At 40.3% G+C, this 21,684-nt stretch overlaps 1 protein-coding gene across 1 annotated transcript in view; it reads right to left on the bottom strand.

The window, feature by feature from the left end:
• LOC140226953 (LIM/homeobox protein Lhx5-like) overlaps nucleotides 1-21,237 on the bottom strand; it is an 81,975-nt gene extending 60,738 nt beyond the window's left edge. The window contains exons 1-2 of the mRNA XM_072307387.1: nucleotides 21,065-21,237; nucleotides 2,160-2,359 (exon numbers count right to left, since the gene is read on the bottom strand). Coding sequence (XP_072163488.1) covers nucleotides 2,160-2,359; nucleotides 21,065-21,237 — 373 coding nt within the window. The remainder of the gene's footprint in view (nucleotides 1-2,159; nucleotides 2,360-21,064) is intronic.
• Between the last annotated feature and the right edge of the window lie 447 nt (nucleotides 21,238-21,684).

The following is a 21,684-nucleotide window of genomic DNA, read 5'->3' as shown; positions in this document are numbered from 1 at the left end:
GACGAAATAAGAGAAAACAACCGGCTGGAATTTTTTTTTTCCATATTCAAATGCTGCATGCTAGTGGAGTGCATATTTTTGACTTTTAAAGCTACCGAATCTATATATAACTGAAACAAATATGAATTTCTGATGACTTGGAATTCAGGGAAGAGGATGTAGTCAGATTGGAGGTAAACATAAATACACAAACGCACAAACACACATACCATAAAACTCACAAGATATTATTGTTTGATGCTACTGTCACCCTGGTTACAGTACTTTGTTCCTACAAACAAACAAACAAACAAACATACATCTGAGGGCGATATACTGACGGGAAGGGGGGGGGGGGGTCAAGGGGGTTCTGGACTAAAATACATGTTTTGGATTCCTATAATGAAAATTAATGTGTCTGCTTCGAAGGTCCGCATTTACAGTGACTATTATTATAACAATTATCATTCACACACGTGTATGAGCATGTACCCAGCGGGTTAGCAATATAAGTGAATAGTTGAGATAAAAGCTATGAGAGTACATAACCATAACTGCTTTGCCGGTACCAAAGAAAACCGAGAATAACGGACAAACAGACACAGGAAGACATGCATATACACATCACATACAGACACACACGCATGCGCACTCCAGAAAAAAAAAAAGAAGAAGAAGCAAGATAAAGAGACGAAACAAAGACAGACAGAGGAATTGCGGATCCCCGGCCTCGTGCTCGGCCACATTTGCCCGCAAACCGGCGATCACTTATTGGGGAAGCCACCTCTTTCAGGCATCGCATTTTTTTGATAAATGTTACAAATTTCTCTTCTATCATGTCCCTACACCGCCCATTGCTTTCCTCGATTGCTGGCGTTTGTGCGTGCCCAGCGTGCGTGCAATAGACACACAATGGCAAGCGGCACGCTCGTACCGACCGCCTCCGACTCAGGGCTATAACTCTCGTGATATGAAGACGGATTGCGGGCGGCTGCAGAGCGATCTACGCACGACTGTATACACATCGCGCGGAGGGGGCATAAGAGGCGCGTGAAGTACAGACGATGTGAAATTGTTTGGTGCTCTTTTTTTTTTTTTTTGTAAAGCAACAGAGAGACAGACAAAAAAAAAATGTGGTCAAACGCTATCTGGGTACATAGCTGGCGGACAGGCCCAAAGGGTATTCGTTCCGCTATCCGACAGTGTGGGAGAGAGATGCGTTCGATTTAAAGTGCAATGGTCTTACTAGAATGGAAAAGAAAGTTTTTCTCTTTTTTTGTGAAGAAGGGGGAAGGGGGAGTGAACTCGGTATAGACAGGACAGTCAAAGAGAGAATGGAATAAAAAGATAATACCACCAGAGGAAGACGGAAAGAGAGCCTCAGAAGAAGAATGAATGAATAAAGGGATAGAAGGATGGATGGAGAGAGATATAAAAAGAGAATTATAGAGAAAAAGACAGACGCAGTTCAGGGTAAAGATCTTATTCACTGAAGAGCTTGTCCGTTTCATTGACTGCTACGTTTTTGTTTTTTGTTTTGTTTTGTTTATTCATAACACCCATTATATTTTCTCCAAGAGCGTAATGTATTACTTTGTCGATATCTTGGAGTAGCGCAATGTATCGTCAACCACGTACTCATGGTATCTATTTCTACTGTTCCATAATGGTGATACTATCGTTATGATAAGGAATCGGCGACTGGTCAACGGGAAAGGTGGAAACTTTAGAAGATAGCCAGCTCTAGACAGTCATGCACGCGTTTGTTGCTGTGCTAATGCACTTTCTTACAGAGCTTACGCAAGGCTTCCTATTTCTAAATAAAACACTCCTTTTTATGGAGGTATCTGTAAGGAGTAATTTTAAACAACACATGACTCTTTTAAGCTGCCAATCTTTCTAAAAAGCAAACACAACTTCCGTAGTAGAATAAAGGAAGCTTTCATTGCGAAACCTATAAGTCTGCAAAGTAGAAAAGAAAATTATGAAAATGATAAAAGTGTCCAAAAATGGAACAATGCATTAATGATGTAGGGTGCGCCAAACATGTGCGTTCGTGGGCGGGCGCGCGTGCAACGACTCCCTGGAACAGAGGCTGGGGCCAAGATTCTTTCAACCACAATAACTTATTTATTGGAGATGGTCGACGTGGTAGTGAGAATATGAAACGAGAGACTTACGTTGGCACTTGGTGAGGTAGTCTTCTTTGCAGATGAACTGGTTCTCGTCGACCACGTAGAGCTCTTCGCCCGTGGAGAGCTGCTTCCGGCACACCATGCAGGTGAAACAGTTGAGATGGAATACTTTACTTCGCGCTCTTCTCACTAGGTCGCTTGGGAGAATACCCTGTAGACAGCCCGCACACTTCGTGCCGTACCGCCTTGAATGGAAAAAGAAAATGACAATGACAATGATGATGATACATTGATCGTCGCGATGATATGATTACAATGATCACAGCAACTGTAATTAAGATGATTACTGTTACAGAAATGGCGTCTACATCTTATGGAACACAAACATACTCTACGATCATCATCATTACTGTCTATGACTATCAGCAATACATTTATAATCATCATCACTTTCTATAGATATATTCGTTAGTGGCTGCTACTACAAGGTGTATTGCAAGAAGGAAAGTACTGTTATGCTTTTGATTACGTGATTTGGGTTTTGTTTTGTTTTTTGTTTTCAATCGGCACGGACCAGCCGAAGAACAGTCACTGGCTGAAGTATGTCCCGCGGAAGAGTGGAAGAGAGAGAATGTACATTGCCATCTGTGTAAAATGTGTCATTCTTTCTATAGCTCATCAGCCAATGAGAAGTACGGCATGAGAACGAGAGGATTGTACAAGCTCTGGTTCCACCATTTTTGCGACTCCCTCATGCTCGGTCTCACGCACCAGTGCGCTGTCACAGCTATCAGATCTTTTAATCTCCTAACGAGATAATCACATGGACAATTCGAAGAGTTTGCCCCCCCCCACACACACACACACACACACACACATACACATTCTAATATTTACTAGCCATGATATGTCATGGGGAATACTGCATGTACAGAATGACGCCAAAAGACGCCATCCCCTTTCTCAATGACTGACATCTTTGCTATCGAGTGTTGTATACACAGCGAAGGATGAAGGTGATATTTGTTTGTGTGTGTGTGTGTGTGTGCGTGTGTGTGTGTGTGTGTGTGTGTGTGTGTGTGTGTGTGCATAGAAGACCCTGTGAGTTACGATGTAGACCGACTAATGGAGGTAATGTCTTGACACTTCTGTCTTGTGTCTTGAAGAACGCGTTTAAGTGTCTCACACACACTTCGTTACAGCCGAGCCCACCTCCCATTGTACACCACCGGACATTCACATCACTTGAGAGGTCTCCTCTTTTTGTTCTAATCAAAACATCTCGTTTCGAGTTGTGATCACTTTTGTCTCAGTTGATGTTTTGTATCTGGGTTTTTTTTTTTTTGCTTTGTTTTGTTTTTCTGTTAAAATAAGAAACCACAAAATCTCTCTCTATAGACGATCTCACCAAAATCAGTCACATGGGAGAAATGCACATAGATAAAGCACTTAATCGATCAGCCGTAGTAACTCCACCCGCAATACTTATACCGACAACAGCATGATAAGAAAGCTTGATATGCGACTTTGTCATCTCCATTTTTGTAAAGGTTAGAGTCATCAAGATTTTTCGGGAAATCTACTCAAGGTAAGAAACAATACAATTTTGGGGGGTTCAATGTCATGTTTTTGCTGAAGAATGGTTCTGCACTTTCTGTCAGTTTTTCCCCTTGTTTTTGTGAATGAATGAATGTAGGCGATTTAGCGTGCACTGTATACACAACGAGGCTTTCCCCAAAATAACTGGGTCTTTGCAGGGAGATCCCCCTCGTATTTTGCAGGATTTGCCGACAAAATGCCCCAGCTCTGGTGAAAATAATGACGGTGTTCGACTTAATGCAGACAAATGTATGAAGACGGTGATAAAAAGTGACGAAGCTCGTCACAGGCCAGAGTGCAACATCCGCCCCCCTTGCACTGTCCATTCATGTTCAAAGTGTAGCGAACTTGGACGGAGCTACCCGAGGTGATCAATTACAAACATATCCGTTTATCGTGTTTAGCCAGCAAATAAAATAAAACCTACACCGGGTGTGCAGCGGAGAGACACAAGGGTATTAGAGCACGATGCGAGTGCGCGCGCCCTGCATCGAGATGTAAATCATTTATCGTCTGGTGGAAACGTGGAGAAATATCATTTTAAAGGAACGTGCGCGTCCCCCAACAATCTCAAATCCACCGACTTTCATGCCAAGACCGATTGTCGTTTGTGTCGGAAATCACTGCTATTTTGCCACAAACACAAACACACAAAACATAAACATACAGCAAAAGATAGCCATATACTTGACAGTGTCATTCACATGCTTTCTGTTTTCAAACCAAGTTAAGGATACAACTCGTGCTTTTGTGAAGGCGATTACTTCTATCTACGAAGTGGTCTTTTCTACCACAGTGTCTATGCTATTAGGCCGAGACTTTCCACCTCTTTTTGGTGCCAAACTATGTACTACAGCACTGGCAAAATAAATGATACACACAAACAGATTAAATGTACTGACAAAATTATATCAGTTTATTCATTAGTTAGATTGGATATTGCATGGTGAGTGTATAAATGTATCCCTTATCTCTTGTTCATCTTTACAGAACGAGGAGTTACTGGACACTCGACCAACCCTGGCTGCGATGAAGCGACGCGATATCTTCTTTCGATTTCTTGATCAAGCATCAAAGGTTGATAGCAGAAATTTAGAAAACTGATGCAGGGGTGCGCGTCCGACGTCGACACTGTCCGACGTTATGGCGTGAGTTTTTTTTTTCTCTCTCTCTCTCTCTCTCTGTTGTGCTTTATCCATGGAAAATTATCTGCTACTTGGTGCAGAATGCAGCGAGAAGTGATGGGCAGGTGAAAGGTCGCCAAAAGAACCACACAATTCTGGTACAGTTTGTTTAGGGGGTTGTCTGGAATAGACGACGCGAGAGGGTGTCGTCATCCCGCTACGTAACGTCACCATACAAGGGCAGGGCAGCTTCGCGCCTTCTTTGCCCGACTTCTTCGCGGGTTAAAGATCAAATCCGCCATTTTTTGACACAGAATCTTGACACTCACCGACCTATAGCTCTCCTATATAACTACAGAAACTTCTTCCGGGGTCATGACGATGGAATAACAAGTAATATTTTAACTGCTTTAATTAGAGTCAAAATAGTGCTCACATGCTTGCACACAGATGCACACAAACAAATAAACAAACATACACACGCATGATGTGTTTTGATTACAGAGGAGTAATGACTTTCAACACATCATTGCCTAACATTGATTTGACTGCTTTGATTAGAGTCAAAATAGTGCTCACATGTTTGTACACATAAGTAAACAAACAAACACACGCATGATGTGTTTTTATTACAGAGGAGTAATGACTTTCAACACAACATTGCCTCACAAAATAGTACAAATAATAGGTTCCATCTGTTACTAGTGTGTCATAAAACTACAAAAATACATGCCAAAGTTAAGAGAGACTTTACTGGTGTTAACCAGTAAACGCTTTTACTACTAGATCCTTTTGGGGTCATACTCTGCCAGCTATAGAGAACCACGGCTCCACGCAACACGCGGTACCTCGTCAATGGCTTGCAGAGAGCCCATTCGGATACACGGTGTTAACAAATATTTCTCGCGCACAGCAGAACAGACACGTCATTCAAACAAGAAAATATGATTTATTCTTTGTCAACAGAGAGAGCAGAAACACTAACAACAGCTCAAACGGGTGGCTGCCTCCGAAGCGACAAATCGCATTCAAACGAGCTCGGGTTTGTACGGCTGAAGTCGGGGTCGTTTTAGCACACAATAGCAGGGACCCCACTGCGCGTAAACACGCGTGAAAAATATCCGCCATATAAGTGCACACACGCGGCGGTTGGTGAGCGAAGTGGTGTTGCTTTGCGGACGGGTTTAGATATGGATATAGTGCCACAGCGAGGATTTCAAAACGGCACTTAAAGGACCCATACCCAGAAGGACTTCATTAAGCAAGCGACACACACCTAAAATCATCAGTATTATCTTTGAAAAGACACTTTAGATATCATTTGTGTTAAAAAAAGAAGGGGGTGTCGAATGAGCACTATGTATTACGACACTGAGTCACCGCTTGCAGCAAGAAAATACATAGACATAATGGTGAGCGACGCATCGTGTGCAAACGTATCGAAATTCTCATGAATTTTAGAGTGTGCCCATGGGCGCACAATTACAATCCGGATTTAAACAAAACGATTTTGTGTAATGGAAGACAGAAAAAGGGAATCGGAAGCCCTGTACCTCTTCGCGTATCGCAATGCGTCCACTTTGACGATCCTGACTTTTATTGTGTGCAATAACGTTATTAATCCAAGATTTAAACGAATACCTTATCGGGGCCGACGGCGGGATGGGGGGTAGCTGGTGGCGGGATCACAACGATGCGAAAAGACACTAACTCCTCTTCCTCGATCTCTGTCTCCAAATGGTCTCTCTATCTCCTCTTTTTTTTTTCGGCAGCGAGCCGATAGACTGTCATAATGGACTATCGTTTCCCATGGTGTGTTGCCCTCAGTGCTGATATGCATAATGATTTTTCTTACAGAATGGGAATGGGAAGGAAATGGCATATCCGGCATTCGCGCCAACATTGTTCTGCATTTACCACGAGGGGAGAGAAAACGAAGGCTTCGACAGCGGGCTCTCATATTATGAATTTCGTGACAGTTGTTGCTGCTGCACGTTTCGCCCCTGTCGTGTGTCGTCCTCCTCTCGACATAGGGACACGGCGAAGGAGGACTAGAGTTTGGAACAAAATTACACTTCTTGAAAAGTATAGTGCTTTCTCTTGCCGAGCAATTGACCCTAGCTAAAGAGATCTGATTTGCATATAGGCCTACTGGGTCGTCGCTTCACGGTAAACCGGGTGATATTTATGTGATATTACACCATGCATATGTATTAACACCCCAAGGCTACACGGCATTGATACGCAAATTGTATTTGACAGGCATAATCATGCAAAGAAATAAACAGACAGAGGGGGTAAGTTATGAGCTGATTGTCCTCTTGAAAATCACACTAAACTACACATCACACTTGTTTCAATATCGCCCACCAACACATTACATTCCTCCATGGTTCTTCAGAAGAATGGATGATAAAATTCACCACCAACTATCTCAGCACATCATCTTGATATCCGAAGAATATCGATCAAAGGCGCTCTGCATTCCTTAATCCAGTATGCGTCACAATGATATGTGATCGTATAGAACCCCTCTATACAAGAGCCACATGATGACGAAATGCAACTGAGTATGGATATTCGTCTGTGTGAATACACTTTCTGAGAGTGCTACACATTTATAATATCTGAGTTTATGCATCTACACTTTAACTGTTTTCTTGAAAGGATGAAGTCATACCGATTCACCTCAAAAAATCGAAAATCCGAGTTCCATAACGCCGCAGCAAACATTGTTACAACTTTGTATATCTGGACTTAACAGGAGTACAAAAAACAAACAGACAAACAAAACCGGTTAGCTACCGGGGATTAGTAACGTAACCTGTTCCTTCAACGCATCGTTTAGACTCGTTTAAAGACGAAAATACCGGAATAATGTCTTCTATATGTTATAATGCAAGAGCGTTGTCCATTTGGGCCCTTGCCTGTGCGGAGCCAACAAAGGTGTTTCATTTCAATAAGAAGGTTATGCACAATTGTGACAAAGGTTATCTTTAGTGAATCACCAACACATTCAACCGGATCACTATTTGATGGAGTAATTTGGTTTTAGAGAGACTTATAATTGGCGACAGTTATCACGCGATAACGAAAAGGGATTCCTATAGGATTCTAAGCCCCAGTGATGCATTAAATCAGGTCAGAAAGTCGGATGTTATGTACATTTCTTATGGGCGTTTTATCGCCAAGAAAGAGCTGGAAATAACTAGAGAATCAAATACTATGCCCTTTTCTCCTTGCAATAAATTCTTTCTATTTTACTTTTTGAATGTCTTCGGCTACTCTTTGTAACCTTGTTTCTAAAACCTACTCCGGTGACCACGCTGAAGGATAAATACAGTAAAAGATATTTTGATTCCCCCCCCCCCCCAAAAAAAAAAAAGTCTGTTCTTCGAACAATGCGTTTGGCTTTATAGTAGCGGTGGTTACCCAAGCCTGTAAGTGATGTCACCTCGCGAAGCAAAGGAAGTGCAATGGGACGTATCGTCTGCTTAAAGGTCCAGTTTACCTTTGGGAGCAGTGATTTCAAAAATGTTCAAGATATCACATTTGATGCATATGTGTAGGTCTGTTGTATCACAAAACATCCTACCATATAAAATTTTTGCAATAAAGCCTAAAATATGGGGAGATATCAGCATGCTTCTCAATAAACCATAACTGTATACGGTTTAGTCTGGAAGCATTCTTATTATAACTATTGTTCACATTTTGTGTAATTAACAATACTTAACATCGATTATACGGATTCAAAGTTTTACAGTGGTTGTTTCTATCCCTAACTCACATTTTAGATCTATTTTAAAGCACTAATGTTGGGTTTTTGTTTCACCTGCAAATGGTAAATTATGCCTTTAAGGAAGAGAAGAAGAAAAAAAAAGATAGAGGGGGAGGAGGGGTGGGAGAGAGGGAATGAAGAAAATGAAGAGGAAGGAGAGGGTTAGATAGGATGAATGGCTGATGGATGAAAGTATAAAGAAGTTCTGTTTTTCACTTGCGTTCATGAATGTAATGATACCATAAAGCAGAACAGATCATCTGCCGGTGGGGGTGAGGGGGATAAGAAAAATCTGGCGCCATTTTGTGGTGGCTTTCGATATATAGCTCGATGGTCATAATGGGACGGGTTGGGAGAGAAGAGGAGGGGTGAACGAATAGGGATAAAAGGGGTAAAAGTACTCCATCGATTTGAGAAGTGTGACAGATATGATACAGTTGGTGATTTTAGGGAGGGAAAGGATAATGATCATGAGGGGGTTGAAATCGACATACAGAGAGGAAGAGAATGACCATATCAAGCATAAACTGTGTCATAAGGTGTTGAAGTTTGTTTGTTTGTTTGTTTTCTATCTCAGAAGATGGCTGGATATCCCATATTCAGCTATGCAAAGCTGGTCTTTCATGGAGTCCAGTTGAAGTACAAAAGATGATTAAATCGTTGAGTCGCTGTATGCTATGACGTCCAAATAGAATTCGTCCAGCAATTTCCAAGTACCCATATCACCTAAGGATATCAATATTCTTAATTTACTTCGTCGTGATTAATCAACACCAACAACCGAATCAGAAGACGGAAACACATTTAAAGGAGATGACATATATTGATAGAATCATAGATATTTGACATGCTTGATGACTGATATTTGCAATGTGGTAACTGCACACAACCACACGCACACATGCACATACATACATACATACATACATACATACATACATACAGCCATGTAGCTCTATGATAGAACAAATCTACAGGTTATAAGCCACCAGTGTGGGTGTGATTCGAAATCACGCTCATCGTTCACAACGCATTTTGTATATCATATACAAACCGGACGGTAACCTGAGTACCTTCATTTCAGTAATCGCACGAAAGCGGTAAACACACGGGACATTGTCACTTAACTGTCTCGGGGATATACATGCATAAATAAATATAAGCACTAGAGGAAAGAACAGGGGAAGAGAAAGAGCTGCCTCAAAGACCAAATTTGAAGGAACGCCTTCCCTGACAATCACGACCTACGCCTAATAGGGCCAACAGCGAATAACGGTTTTTTCGAGGGACTAGGGAGTGTCATAGATACTACACCATCGTGAGGTGGAACGAAATCCGACACCGGAGCGCATGTCTCTTTCTTAATCCACATCTTTCCTAGTTTTAAATGCTAAACGCGCCTTTCTGTCTCTGGCTCTGTTTGCTATTTCCATCTTTCTCAATTTTTCTCCGACTTTCTCCCTCCCTTCTTTTCCCTCTCATATTCACTCTTTCTTTCTCGCAACACATTAACAGAATTGCTTCTCTAAAACGCCCTAACAAGAGAAGGACATGAGGAAGAGGAGGAGGATTTTTTCCTCCTTTTTTTTTTCCAAGGCATCTCTTGATATTAGAGGTGTAATGATTTGATGGGCAATATCGCCATGAGATGCAACGGGGAAATTGGAAAGCCAAACAGGAAGGTAAATTTGATATGTCGTCTGCGTTGAGGGGGAATCGTCAATCCCGCCTAAAATGCACGCGTTGAATGGCGGGAACGCCAAGCAACGAATGTGCTCCAACTACCAGTAGAAAACAAGCCCGGAGACACAAACCCATTTTGGCTCGCACAAACCCTGCTCCACTCTCCCTTTTGCTCAAGTCTCACTCTTGGAAACAAAAATAGCCACGACTGCCTCAAAATGCACAGCTCTCGAATTCGAGTTATTTTAGCCTAAAATTGTCAAAAAAGACACATCGACGAGCAGTGTTTACTCAGTCTAAAAAACTCACTCTACTAAAACAACTATACTTTACACACTACGATATTCTCATCATCGGTCATAAGTGGAATAATAAAATCAGTGTTTAAACTTCAAACCACTTAACCCTCCTCAAGATGAGCCAATATTTACCATAATGTTATGAATTACGTAGGGATCCTACTTCACAACACAGAAACTGCTGGTCATACTATTGTAATTGTTAACAATTTTATACGGTTTATATTAAACTGATATATAAACAGGAACCAATGGTAGATTTTGTTCAGTAAAAAGCAACAAAGATTGAAAAAAAAAAAATGAGACACTCGCACACACCTACACTTTTATTGTCTACTATATGACATCGGTCATAAGTGGAATAATAAAATCAGTGTTTAAACTTCAAACCACTTAACCCTCCTCAAGATGAGCCAATATATACCATAATGTTATGAATTACGTAGGGATCCTACTTCACAACACAGAAACTGCTGGTCATTATTTAATTGTAATTGTTAACAATTTTATACGGTTTATATTAAACTGATATACAAACAGGAACCAATTGTAGATTTTGTTCAGTAAAAAGCAACAAAGATTGAAAAAAAAATGAGACACTCGCACACACCTACACTTTTATTGTCTAATATACCATGCAGTTGTCAATGGTGCAGCGTGCTGGTTTCTTTTTTTTTTTTTTCTTGTTTTAAAGCGTCAAGTCACTATTTTTCTTTTCTGTTTTTTTTTTCTTTTTTCTCTAGCAAAATGTGTTTCGTGTATTAAGATTAAGAGTTTTATGAGTACATATATAATTTGTGTTGTATTACATTGGTATCACATATTTAGATAGGGCCTCATCCACGTCAAGCTCTGCTTATGATGACGGTCCCCTGTATTGATTTCTCCTTTGTTAATAGATACAGTATGCCTTAATATGTTATTTTGATTCATATGTCACTTCAGACTAATGTTGTTACGCAAATGATATTTTTTTTGTATTGATTTGTATGTTATCTGTATCATTCTGTTTTCATTTGCAATTGTATTCGGAGAAAGAAAATGCAAAAATAAACCAAACAAACAAACAAACAAACAAATATGGAGAAAGGTGATTGTTTAAATGCCTACATTTCTTGAATAATTCCATAAAGAAAACACCTGTTATAAGCTCCTTTGTAAAAATGTGTTTGTCAATTTTCCACGTCAGTTTTACCTGACTGACAGACTAACACAGAATGCTATAGAGCTAAGTCAAGTCATTTGAATCAGGAATGTTTGCATTAGAAGACACACTGTGTTATCTCGACGCACACACTGTGTACCACGTTAATTTTGTTTCTAAAAAAAAGAAGAATACAATATTTACGCCCTGATATCTGATATACCATTTTGTGCAAGCGAGTATAAGCTTTTGTGTAAGATAAACTTTTATAAAACTTTCCTCTATCAACATTCGCTGATCAGAAACCAGATGGTGTGCTGACATTGCTGCATAAATCTTTACGAAATATAAAAAAAAAAAAAAACATGCTAAGTATAGCAAATTCGACTTCATTTAAACATCGTATATAACTGTAACACAGCCTTTTCTTGCATCCACATTTATTACATCTTGTATGCCTCGCAAGTTCCAGCTCTCAACATTTGACAACACGAAGAGACTACACTGGTTTCACACATCTAGACATTCAGGTGGTAACTCAATGGCATATTAGCCACTAGTTGTATACAGCATGTACGTATCCATCTTTTCATCTGTAAAACAGTAAAATGCACTCAAGAAGTTTCACATACAGTCATTGTATATACCCCTTTGTGCGAATATCCATGCGAGTTTGTGCGTATGCGTGCTGACGATTTGTTGTTGTTTTTGTGTAGTCGTATACTTTCTCTCTGTTTGAGAAATATACCAGCGTCGCCGACAACACCTGAACTTATTTAACCTTTGACCAAACTTTCCAGGTATGAATGCCACCCTTTGGGATCAGAGAAACAAAACTTGTACGCTACTTTCTAGTAGGAGAGTTCGATATTTGCAAATGCTCAAATGGGTGATTTGGATGTGCAGTGAGAGATGGTTCAGTCGCTTTGACAAATACGTCTGCTAGTGTTCTCATTTCGTTCATTTCGAAATACAGATATTATACGTTGTCACTGAAAGCTTCTCATTTCCAATGATTCTTTCATGAGTCTTTGGAATAAGCGATGAAACAAAGGCAACAGCTGAATGACGGATACAGATAATACTGTGAAAAGAATGATATGTTCTTCTAGATATTAGTATGCCAATTCTAATCACCGTCCTTTTCACATCTCACACTACCTTTCATAGTAACGTGATTGTAAATTATCCCTGCCAGCGTGTCTTGCACACAAAACGTTGCTCATTTCACTTCTTCTAAATTGCAATTATACTGCGTCCATGACTATGCGCCCAAGATATGTAGACATTGTAGGTGGTATACACTTTATTCGTGTATACGCCTCCAAAAGACAGAATATTGCCAATCTGCTCGTCCAAACTAAAAACGAATATTAATTTTATAACCTTATAAGGAAAGAATACCACGCATTTGACGTCATAGACGGTACAGATGAATTACGTTGTGAAATCAATCTTTATCAATGGTAAGTCTATGCCAGATGGTAGCACGAATAACCTTTATTAAAAAGTAATGTAAGATGTTACTCTTTTGTTGTTACCATGACAAAGTGTGCATTGATTCTTTTTTTACATATCATTCGTGCACATACTTTATATTGCATTCGAAGAAAATGTCCTTATGAGATGAATGACAGTCAAATCGACAACTTGTGCCGCTTTGAATCTTGTTGTCTTTTTCTTCTTTGATGATGGAAACAAATAAACTATTGAATTGAATTTAAATTGAAATTGAATTGAAGATGTCAGTCAATGTACAAAGGAAAAAAAAATGTATAAAAATATGATCTCGTGACAAAACGCCTGTGAAAGAACGACGGTTTGTGAGGTGGCAGATATATGTAATTATTGCCGTCGATCATACTTGGGAAGAGTGGAATGAAGATGAAGGATAGGGAGAAGGGGATGTGGGAAGAGGAGCACGAAAGGGAAGGTGGAGGGGAAGTCGCAAGTCAGGGAGGGCGCTGTCGCGTTTTACCAACTGATATACCACCACGGTGGAGAGCGATTACTTGGATGACGCCGACCAGAGGCAAAAAGACCGGGCTGGTATAATGTCTATAGCCTGATATGTTGTCTGTAAAATGTGGCTATACAATGCGTAACTCAACTCTTTGCGTGTCGAACCCCTTTCTGATATTTCCAAGTCTCAGCAATGCCGCTCCATCCTGCTCAAACAACATGTCTGAACTTATTTGACCTTTACTCGCCTTCTTGTATTAAACAGTTGAAGCCGAGATACAGATTACTACTGGATGAGGAGTTAAATATAACATATGGCATTCAGTGTTGCTACTTGTTAGCAAGTTATATAGTATGCCATAGACTCCTATCGCGCCTGACTTGTACAAAAGAACTCACTTACCCTCCCCCTCCCTTTAGATACAAAAACGCGGTATGAAACTTCTCTTTTTGTGCAAATAGATGTGCATTGTCGTAAATCCCGTCAAACAAACAGCGCCTTCCTTATGTGAGTCAACACAAAGGGAAATATGGCACAGAAACACACTTCACCCTCGTAAAAAGTGCACCCCAGTTGGTGGAAATGTTTGCCCACCCGTCAAAAAGAGCCTGACTCGATAGAGTGTGTCTCAAGTAAATAGCAAAGTGACTATTATCAGTATCCAAGTTGTTGCATTAGCTCCTTCTTCCATTATTTTTTTTTCTTCTTCTGCATGCATCGTCGTCTAAATTTGACTTAAATTTGAATGGGCAATACACTAATACAGGAAGGCAATGCTGCAATATGGCGTCGTGGGTTTGCACGCCGTGGTGTTGAATTGGCAGCTACTGGTAGAGCACTCGAATGTAAAGCACAAGCAAGACTATGCAGTGGACTCGGGGAAAGTGCTCCTTTGGTGCTTCCCCCGTGATAACTTGTCCATCGTGTTCATTTTCTAACATTTGTCAACGGAAACACCCCCGATCTCCATTCTCATCTATACCTTGCCCCCCCCCCCCATCCCTTTATCTGTGTACCTATACATCCATCTATGATCAGTAATCTATCTATCTTTGTACAATATGTGTATCTATCTATCAATATTTCTATTACTGATCTGTAATGACATATCAAGATGACTAATTTTGCTAAATGCTATTTTCTAATGATTGCAAAATCATTTCGGTCAGTTCATTAACCCCCCCCCCCCAAAAAAAAAAAAACACACCAAAACTTACACATGTCTTATCTTCTCCAGTACGTGATAAATGTACTACACATATGGATTATACAAGGTAGATAAGAATAAAGGTAGAAAAGGTAAAATTTGCTTTCAGCCAGGTTATATGACCTCATTCAGTATCATATCATTCAACTGTCTTTTCCACTTATACAGCTTTTGCTATTGATAGAAATATAGTTCATATCTCACGCTCTCGTGGACATAACTAGATTAGATGTCAGAATACTTCCTGAATTATTCGTTTTGCATCCTGAGCAAATAAAGCCATTCCTTGTCTATGCGTGTGTGCATGTGTGTATAATTTGTACAAGAGAGAGAGGGATGGGGGAGGGGGGGGGGGAGAGAGGAGGAGGAGGAGAAAGAGAAGTAGATAGAAAAAGACAAGATACACAAAACGCACGTGACCTTTTGGGGCTCCATTGATCTATGAAGGAGAGATGCATATAGCCAGTCATTTCCCACGAAACGGCTGTACGCACACAGATCACATCTGCCCCAAAGGCGTTACCCCGTGCTCGTCACCCATCCCCAATTGTCATACATGTCGACTGGCAGATGACGTCTAGCTCCAAATGGGAGGCATGCTATCCTGTGATGAATTATGAGGATGAGGGAAGAGGAAAAAGAGGAGGAAGAGGAGGAGGCTGTGGAAGAAGAAGAAGAAGAAGAGGAGGAGGAGGAGGAGGAGGAGGAGGAAGTGGAAGAGGAGGAGGTGGGGGTTTGGTCTGCTTTCAAGCATATGCACAAAATATTTCCTCTCATTCAATACACCTCTAGAAAGGACTATTATCTTCTCGACCATCGACCAATGTAGGGTGTAATCTGTGATTTTAAAAAGTGTATCATAAGGCGTTGTCTTGGACGCATGGAAAATGTACAAAAGACGTGACGAATAAAATCGTACTCCTGTAATTCATGGGTGTAGAAAAGACCCTTCATAACCGACAACATGAGTGTGTACAACCACGTCTTGAACCGTCATGCATCCAACATAATACTCGCGCTAACCGACACCAAACTGGGAGTTGACCGCAAAAGAAGAAAGAGTACGAACGAACATTCCCTCCCCCAAACGGCCAATAGGTTACACGCTGTGGAGATGACTATTCTCTTACATTGTATGAACGTGATGGTGGGAGGTCCCGGTCCACTCACAATACGTGCACTGCCATCTCCTTCGTTACGCAGGTCATTATTAGCGAACATCTTTCTACACTCACCTCGTTCACTTTTCGGCTCTTTTGATCCCAAAGAAAGAGAGAGTGAAAAGAAAGAAAGGGGAGGGGTGAGAAATTCGTTCCAAGCACTATTGATCTCTTAGATAATGACACGTCTGCGGTGACGGGTGCTAAATATTTAATGATGTATGTTTATTTGTACCTTATAGGCAGTTGCAGGAGACGTGACCAAACGAGCGGCAAATTGAATGATTAATAAGGCTATAAATACGTAAAGGAGTCGTGGGTTACTCGAGTTGGTAAACCTCCGATTCTATTACCATTCATTAATATACACACAGAGGATATCAGTGGAGAGAAAACACTCGATTCTGTCGCTTTCATAAATGTGTGTTTAAACAGCTAACATCAGCCTTGCAGAATAACTCCATGACACCATATGGAGTGGTAAACCTGTTAAAACTGAAACAATTTTAAGATTTATTGCCTTTTTTTCCGAAAAATTATGAACATAATCGATATTCTAATTAAAATAATAAAAGTAAAGTGTTTCAATAGAGGTATTTACACATGATTACGATCTAGCTGTGTATGTCTATACGCGGACATGAAAATTGTAGTATGTAAAAAAAAAATGCATACATTACTTTTTATCATTATATCTACTTATTTCTATCATTATAATGATAAGACACCATTACCGCAAAACCACAATAATTTGTCGTAAAAGTTTTGTCATCCCTCTCGTTGATTTACTTGTATCAAATCCCAAAAACGTTTGTGTGAAGTAGAATCGACCAGCAGAGGGGCTGATTATACATCAATGAATAAACTTTGTTTGGGGAATGACCATTTTGTCGAATGCACGCAGGAGGAGATGACCGTTGTAAGATTTGATTATGAGAAGTATTCTCTCTAACATGTTGCAAAAAGTATTAGCGTGAAATTAATAATTTGATGAGAGACAATACAAACGAAACGGACGAATCGAACAGTCCAGATTAACATACATCGCCAGTGGCAAACATGTATAGAATTTTTGTGTACACATCAGAATTTCGTGACTCTGTCATCTTCAAATTGATACCATGAATATAACACAACTGATTGCAAATTGTTCCTGAATACAATGTAAACTAAAGATGCCATGACTACAAGATAACACGTAGAGATTACACAAGCATAACATTATGATTGTTTTAGGTGTATGCTCGTCCATCACCTTTTCTTCTCTCGTACTGACAGCACAAATTGTAAGCACAGAGCTCGCAAGGCGGGACGTTTTACGCTCATTAATTACAACCAGCGAGTGCAATCACGACATGCTGCTTCCTATATGTACGAATGAGTGAGGAGGGTGGCGTTGGTTATTTGATAAGTACAGGCCCCGAAAGACAAGTGCCCTACAGACAAACCTATCAATTAGTGGCTGATTAGCGACCATCAACGCGCTGCGTGCCCGCCACAACAATTACGTTGCACGGTGTGGGTATAGACGGTACACACATGTTTGGGAATGCAGAAAACGCTCACCTCACCACCAAAAGCGGTTCCCTCTCTTCACCCTTACGTCGCTCTTCTACTGCTGAGGCAGACAGACACCGGTGTGAAACTTACGACAAACCGATGGAATATGGTTCCTAATGTTGCAGTTATCACGCGCCTTCATCTCTAATATGCAACGTCAATAACACGCCAGAAATTGAAATGACCCGCAACTCTCCATACTTGTTGTCATTGGTCACATTTTTTTTTAAATTCCACTATTTAATCGCCCATTGATGTGAATTTGTTTCACTCATATACACAAGAAATAAAAAGCAACAACAAATATTGAAATAGACGATAGGTACGTGCGTATAGAAGTTATTCATTTTGAGTCACATGAGTGAGAATGTGCTAGAAATATGGTTAGAATGTAACAACAACGAAACACAAAATCTTGGACGTGATATCCTATGCTGCTTCATAATTGCCTTTCTTCATTATCTCACGATTATATTCATATGTTTGAAAAGAGATTGTTATCAAGGAGATCGACAGATTGCTATTTTTTCCAAGTTTGTCGCAGGCAAGAGCAATACCTCCGCAAATACGAGTGCTATCATCTGAACCCAGTTATATAGAAAGCCGAAACATGGAAAACGAAATACACATACATGTACCAACTTAAGTTTACTGTCAGTAAATATTATCAACACAACCCAATTTCTGACAAACAGCCCAGCTGGTTTGACTTAATAAGTCATTTATTTTATCCAATTCGGTGATGCAAAGTGTTCAATTGCCATGCCATTCTGGGAGAAACACAAAATCCAGGTACTTTTTCAGTTTTTTTTTTTTTTTTTGCCCGTTAACTCATAATTATAACTTGACATGTTTATTAACAAATGTTGACTGGGAAATCTAATTATATCATGTACACAACAAAACAATTGCAGAACATTGTGTAAACTAATTACATTATGCCGTGACTGTCACAGGAATGGGTAATGGCATATTTCATTATCCTCATTAAAATGACATCCATACATGGTATCATGTCTTCCAGCCAATCATTCATCACATACTTTCAAATCAATTTAGAATTAATTTTCTATACCCTGCATGTCACCATGAGGTATATGAAGAACATTATCAACTGTCAAACAGACACATAGACATTTATCATTCATGAACATTGCTACTATCTACAGGTATATATTATCCATCTATGAAATAAAAAGAACCCTCAAAATAAATCTACAAATTACACATTGAATATATTAAATAATGTGCCAGTCAATCACTACACTTTGAAAAGGCTAACGCACGAATGTAACAAGCGCATTTCGAATACTGATGAATTAGCGTAATTGAAACAACTTATTAAGAATTAATTTAGTACATTCCGGTGCTAGCGTTTGTAATTTCGCGTATCGCATAGCTACAGTAGATGTACTATTAGATGCTTCAGAACGGGTAAATGCGATTATAACAGGTACAAAACTATAAGGGTTGGACGATAATAATATGAACTCGTTTGCGTGATAGGATATGTTTGCGTTTCATTAAAATTTCATTAGCGTGGAAATCAAACGAGGTTGGGCATACTCGATTTCACCGAGAACTTAATGATCGTCAATCATGTAAATATTAGAATGTATTCGACTTATCTACAGGTTCCAATCCAAGGCTTTGCCTCTTGAGGTTATTTTAGATTTGCATTTGTCTAAAACAAGGTATGGAAGCATCGCTATAATGAATGATGCTGATAAATTAACTCTTGATGTACAAGTTTTCACATTGTATGAAACATGCTGAATAAGTGGCACGTATGAGAAGACGTGTAGTTTTTTTTTTCAGAAGTGTGGAAAGCTGATCTTTGCATATTGAAAAGGCACGCAAAGTCTTCGGCTCTGATCGGCGACAATTGCACTATTTTTATATATGAGAGCGAGTTGAGTTTCTATTCATCACTAGAAGAGATTTAATCCAAGCGTTGCGTTGAACCTCATACGCGAGTAACAATGTTGCGTAACAAAGCTACTGTTGTTGAGTGCTTCGCATTGTTTCTTCATCACTGTGTCTACTAAACCCAGATGAACGAATTACTGAAAGACGGCTCGAAAGGCGTAGCGTTTGGGAGATACAACCACGGAGTTCTAGTGTTCAGTGGCGACTTAAGATTAGTCAATCTGTCATACAGGAAATGCCAATAGATAGCATGGATGATAGCATATAGATACACAAACATTTGCAAAATGTACATCCAAAACACAATTGACAGAGGGTTAAAAGTTGACTCAGTGCATCATACAATGGACTCTACCATGATCATAATACGAAGAGACTGCTCAGATAGGAGCGGTTTGGCTTGGTAGCGTGGACGTTCTCTGAACTATCTAGTTCTGTAATAGCAAAGTTTGCGTATATCATTGGTCATTGACAGTAAACTCATAAAAATCTTTGTAAATAATGCATATTGATGGATATTGTAATTCTATCGATTGTTGTTTTTATAAAACGCCGGAACCAGTTTGTGAAGATGGTCTCTATAGTTTTACAATAAATTATGTTAGCAACATCCCCACTTGCCTGTTATGGGGCTGGATGTGAAGTGTCGGGATGGGTACTCCCGCCTGTCAAGACGTTTCATCCTGGGCCTAGAGAAGCACATGTTGTTATCAAACCACATTCACGCGGATTCCAAGCCCTGTTTGGTACTCCAAACAGGAAGAGAGCGTAGGGGCCATTTTCTTCTCTTCTTGTTTATTGCATATTGATAAGATATCTTGTTATCAGAAAACCGGCGCGCTTACTGTAATGCGGACAGGGGCTTTGCGCGACACGGTTTGCTGTTTTCTCTCCAATTACCGGAGATTTTGAGGTGTTGATAAATCAAACAACCATCGTCCGTTTGAAATTCGCCGATTTTAAAACGCAGTGGCACTTCAAGACGTGAGAGGGCTAACTTTTTTCTCTACATTATCTTGACAGTTATGTATTGGATATGTAAAAGAATGTTGGCAGCATCGCACTACAACTCAACGAAATAAGAGTCACAGGAAAATTGCAAGAGTAAGCAACATGTGGAGACATTTGTTATTATATTATACTGTATCTGATGCAGTAACGTATTTGAGTGAGAAGGCGTGTAACTATGATTTCATCAATTATAATATGAAGCTTATATTGTCAGCCCTTATCACTGATCCACGATGAATCTCAACAGGAGACGTGGCCTACTTTCTACTTATGGGAAATATTTTTAATCATTATTCCCGTATCGGAGCACTGCAAGTTTATTTTCTCGATCTCCTAACAGATTATTTTGTTTGCTTTTATTTTCATTAAGTCAGTACATCACAACAGAACACATGTTGTAATAGAGATGGCCTTTGCAACGTCGTCGATGGACGTGAACTCGTTGAAAATAACAAAAATCAGAGGGACAAGCAAAGGAAGGTTGACTTACCTGAAGAAGTCGTTTTTGCAGAAGAGTTTCCCCTCCCTCGAGAAGCACTTTTCCGTGAGCTTGGCCTTGCACTCGCAGCACTGCACGCACTTGACGTGCCACGGCCGGTCCAGCACGTTGAGCAGGAAACGGTCGAGAATGGGCCGCTCGCAGCCCGCGCAAACCTGCACCATTTTCGGCGACCAGTCGGCCTTGTCCTGCGCCGGCTGTATTCCAGTGATAGTAGGAATGGTGCCGGTCTTTGTTCACTCACTTTGGACGATAAGAATTTCTTTATTTTCTCCCTCTTCTCGTATCTTGATGATTATCAAGGCTGATCGATGTGTTCACTTCCGTTTTTCTCCAGCCTCCGTTTATTTCCTCAGGCAAGTGTGTAGCAAGCAGTCTTTCTGCCCGAACGCCCCGTCGCTACAAGGCATGAAGGCCACTGATAGTCAACTGGTATGGACTGTTCCAACCAGCTCGTCCGCACGGGATAGTGCGATGCCTATATCCACCCGCTTCACCGACACGGAATCCGCTGTGCGTACGGGGATGTGTCGGCGCGTCGACGAGAGAAGAAACGTGCCGTTACACAGTAAAACTCATTTCACGTCCACTCGAATTTGGCAAAAAGTATG

The sequence above is a fragment of the Diadema setosum genome, chromosome 4 (genome assembly GCF_964275005.1).
Source record: "Diadema setosum chromosome 4, eeDiaSeto1, whole genome shotgun sequence".
In the NCBI taxonomy this organism is placed as follows: domain Eukaryota; kingdom Metazoa; phylum Echinodermata; class Echinoidea; order Diadematoida; family Diadematidae; genus Diadema; species Diadema setosum.
Note: the sequence above shows the minus strand (reverse complement) of the source record. Positions and strands in the feature narration are given on the sequence as shown.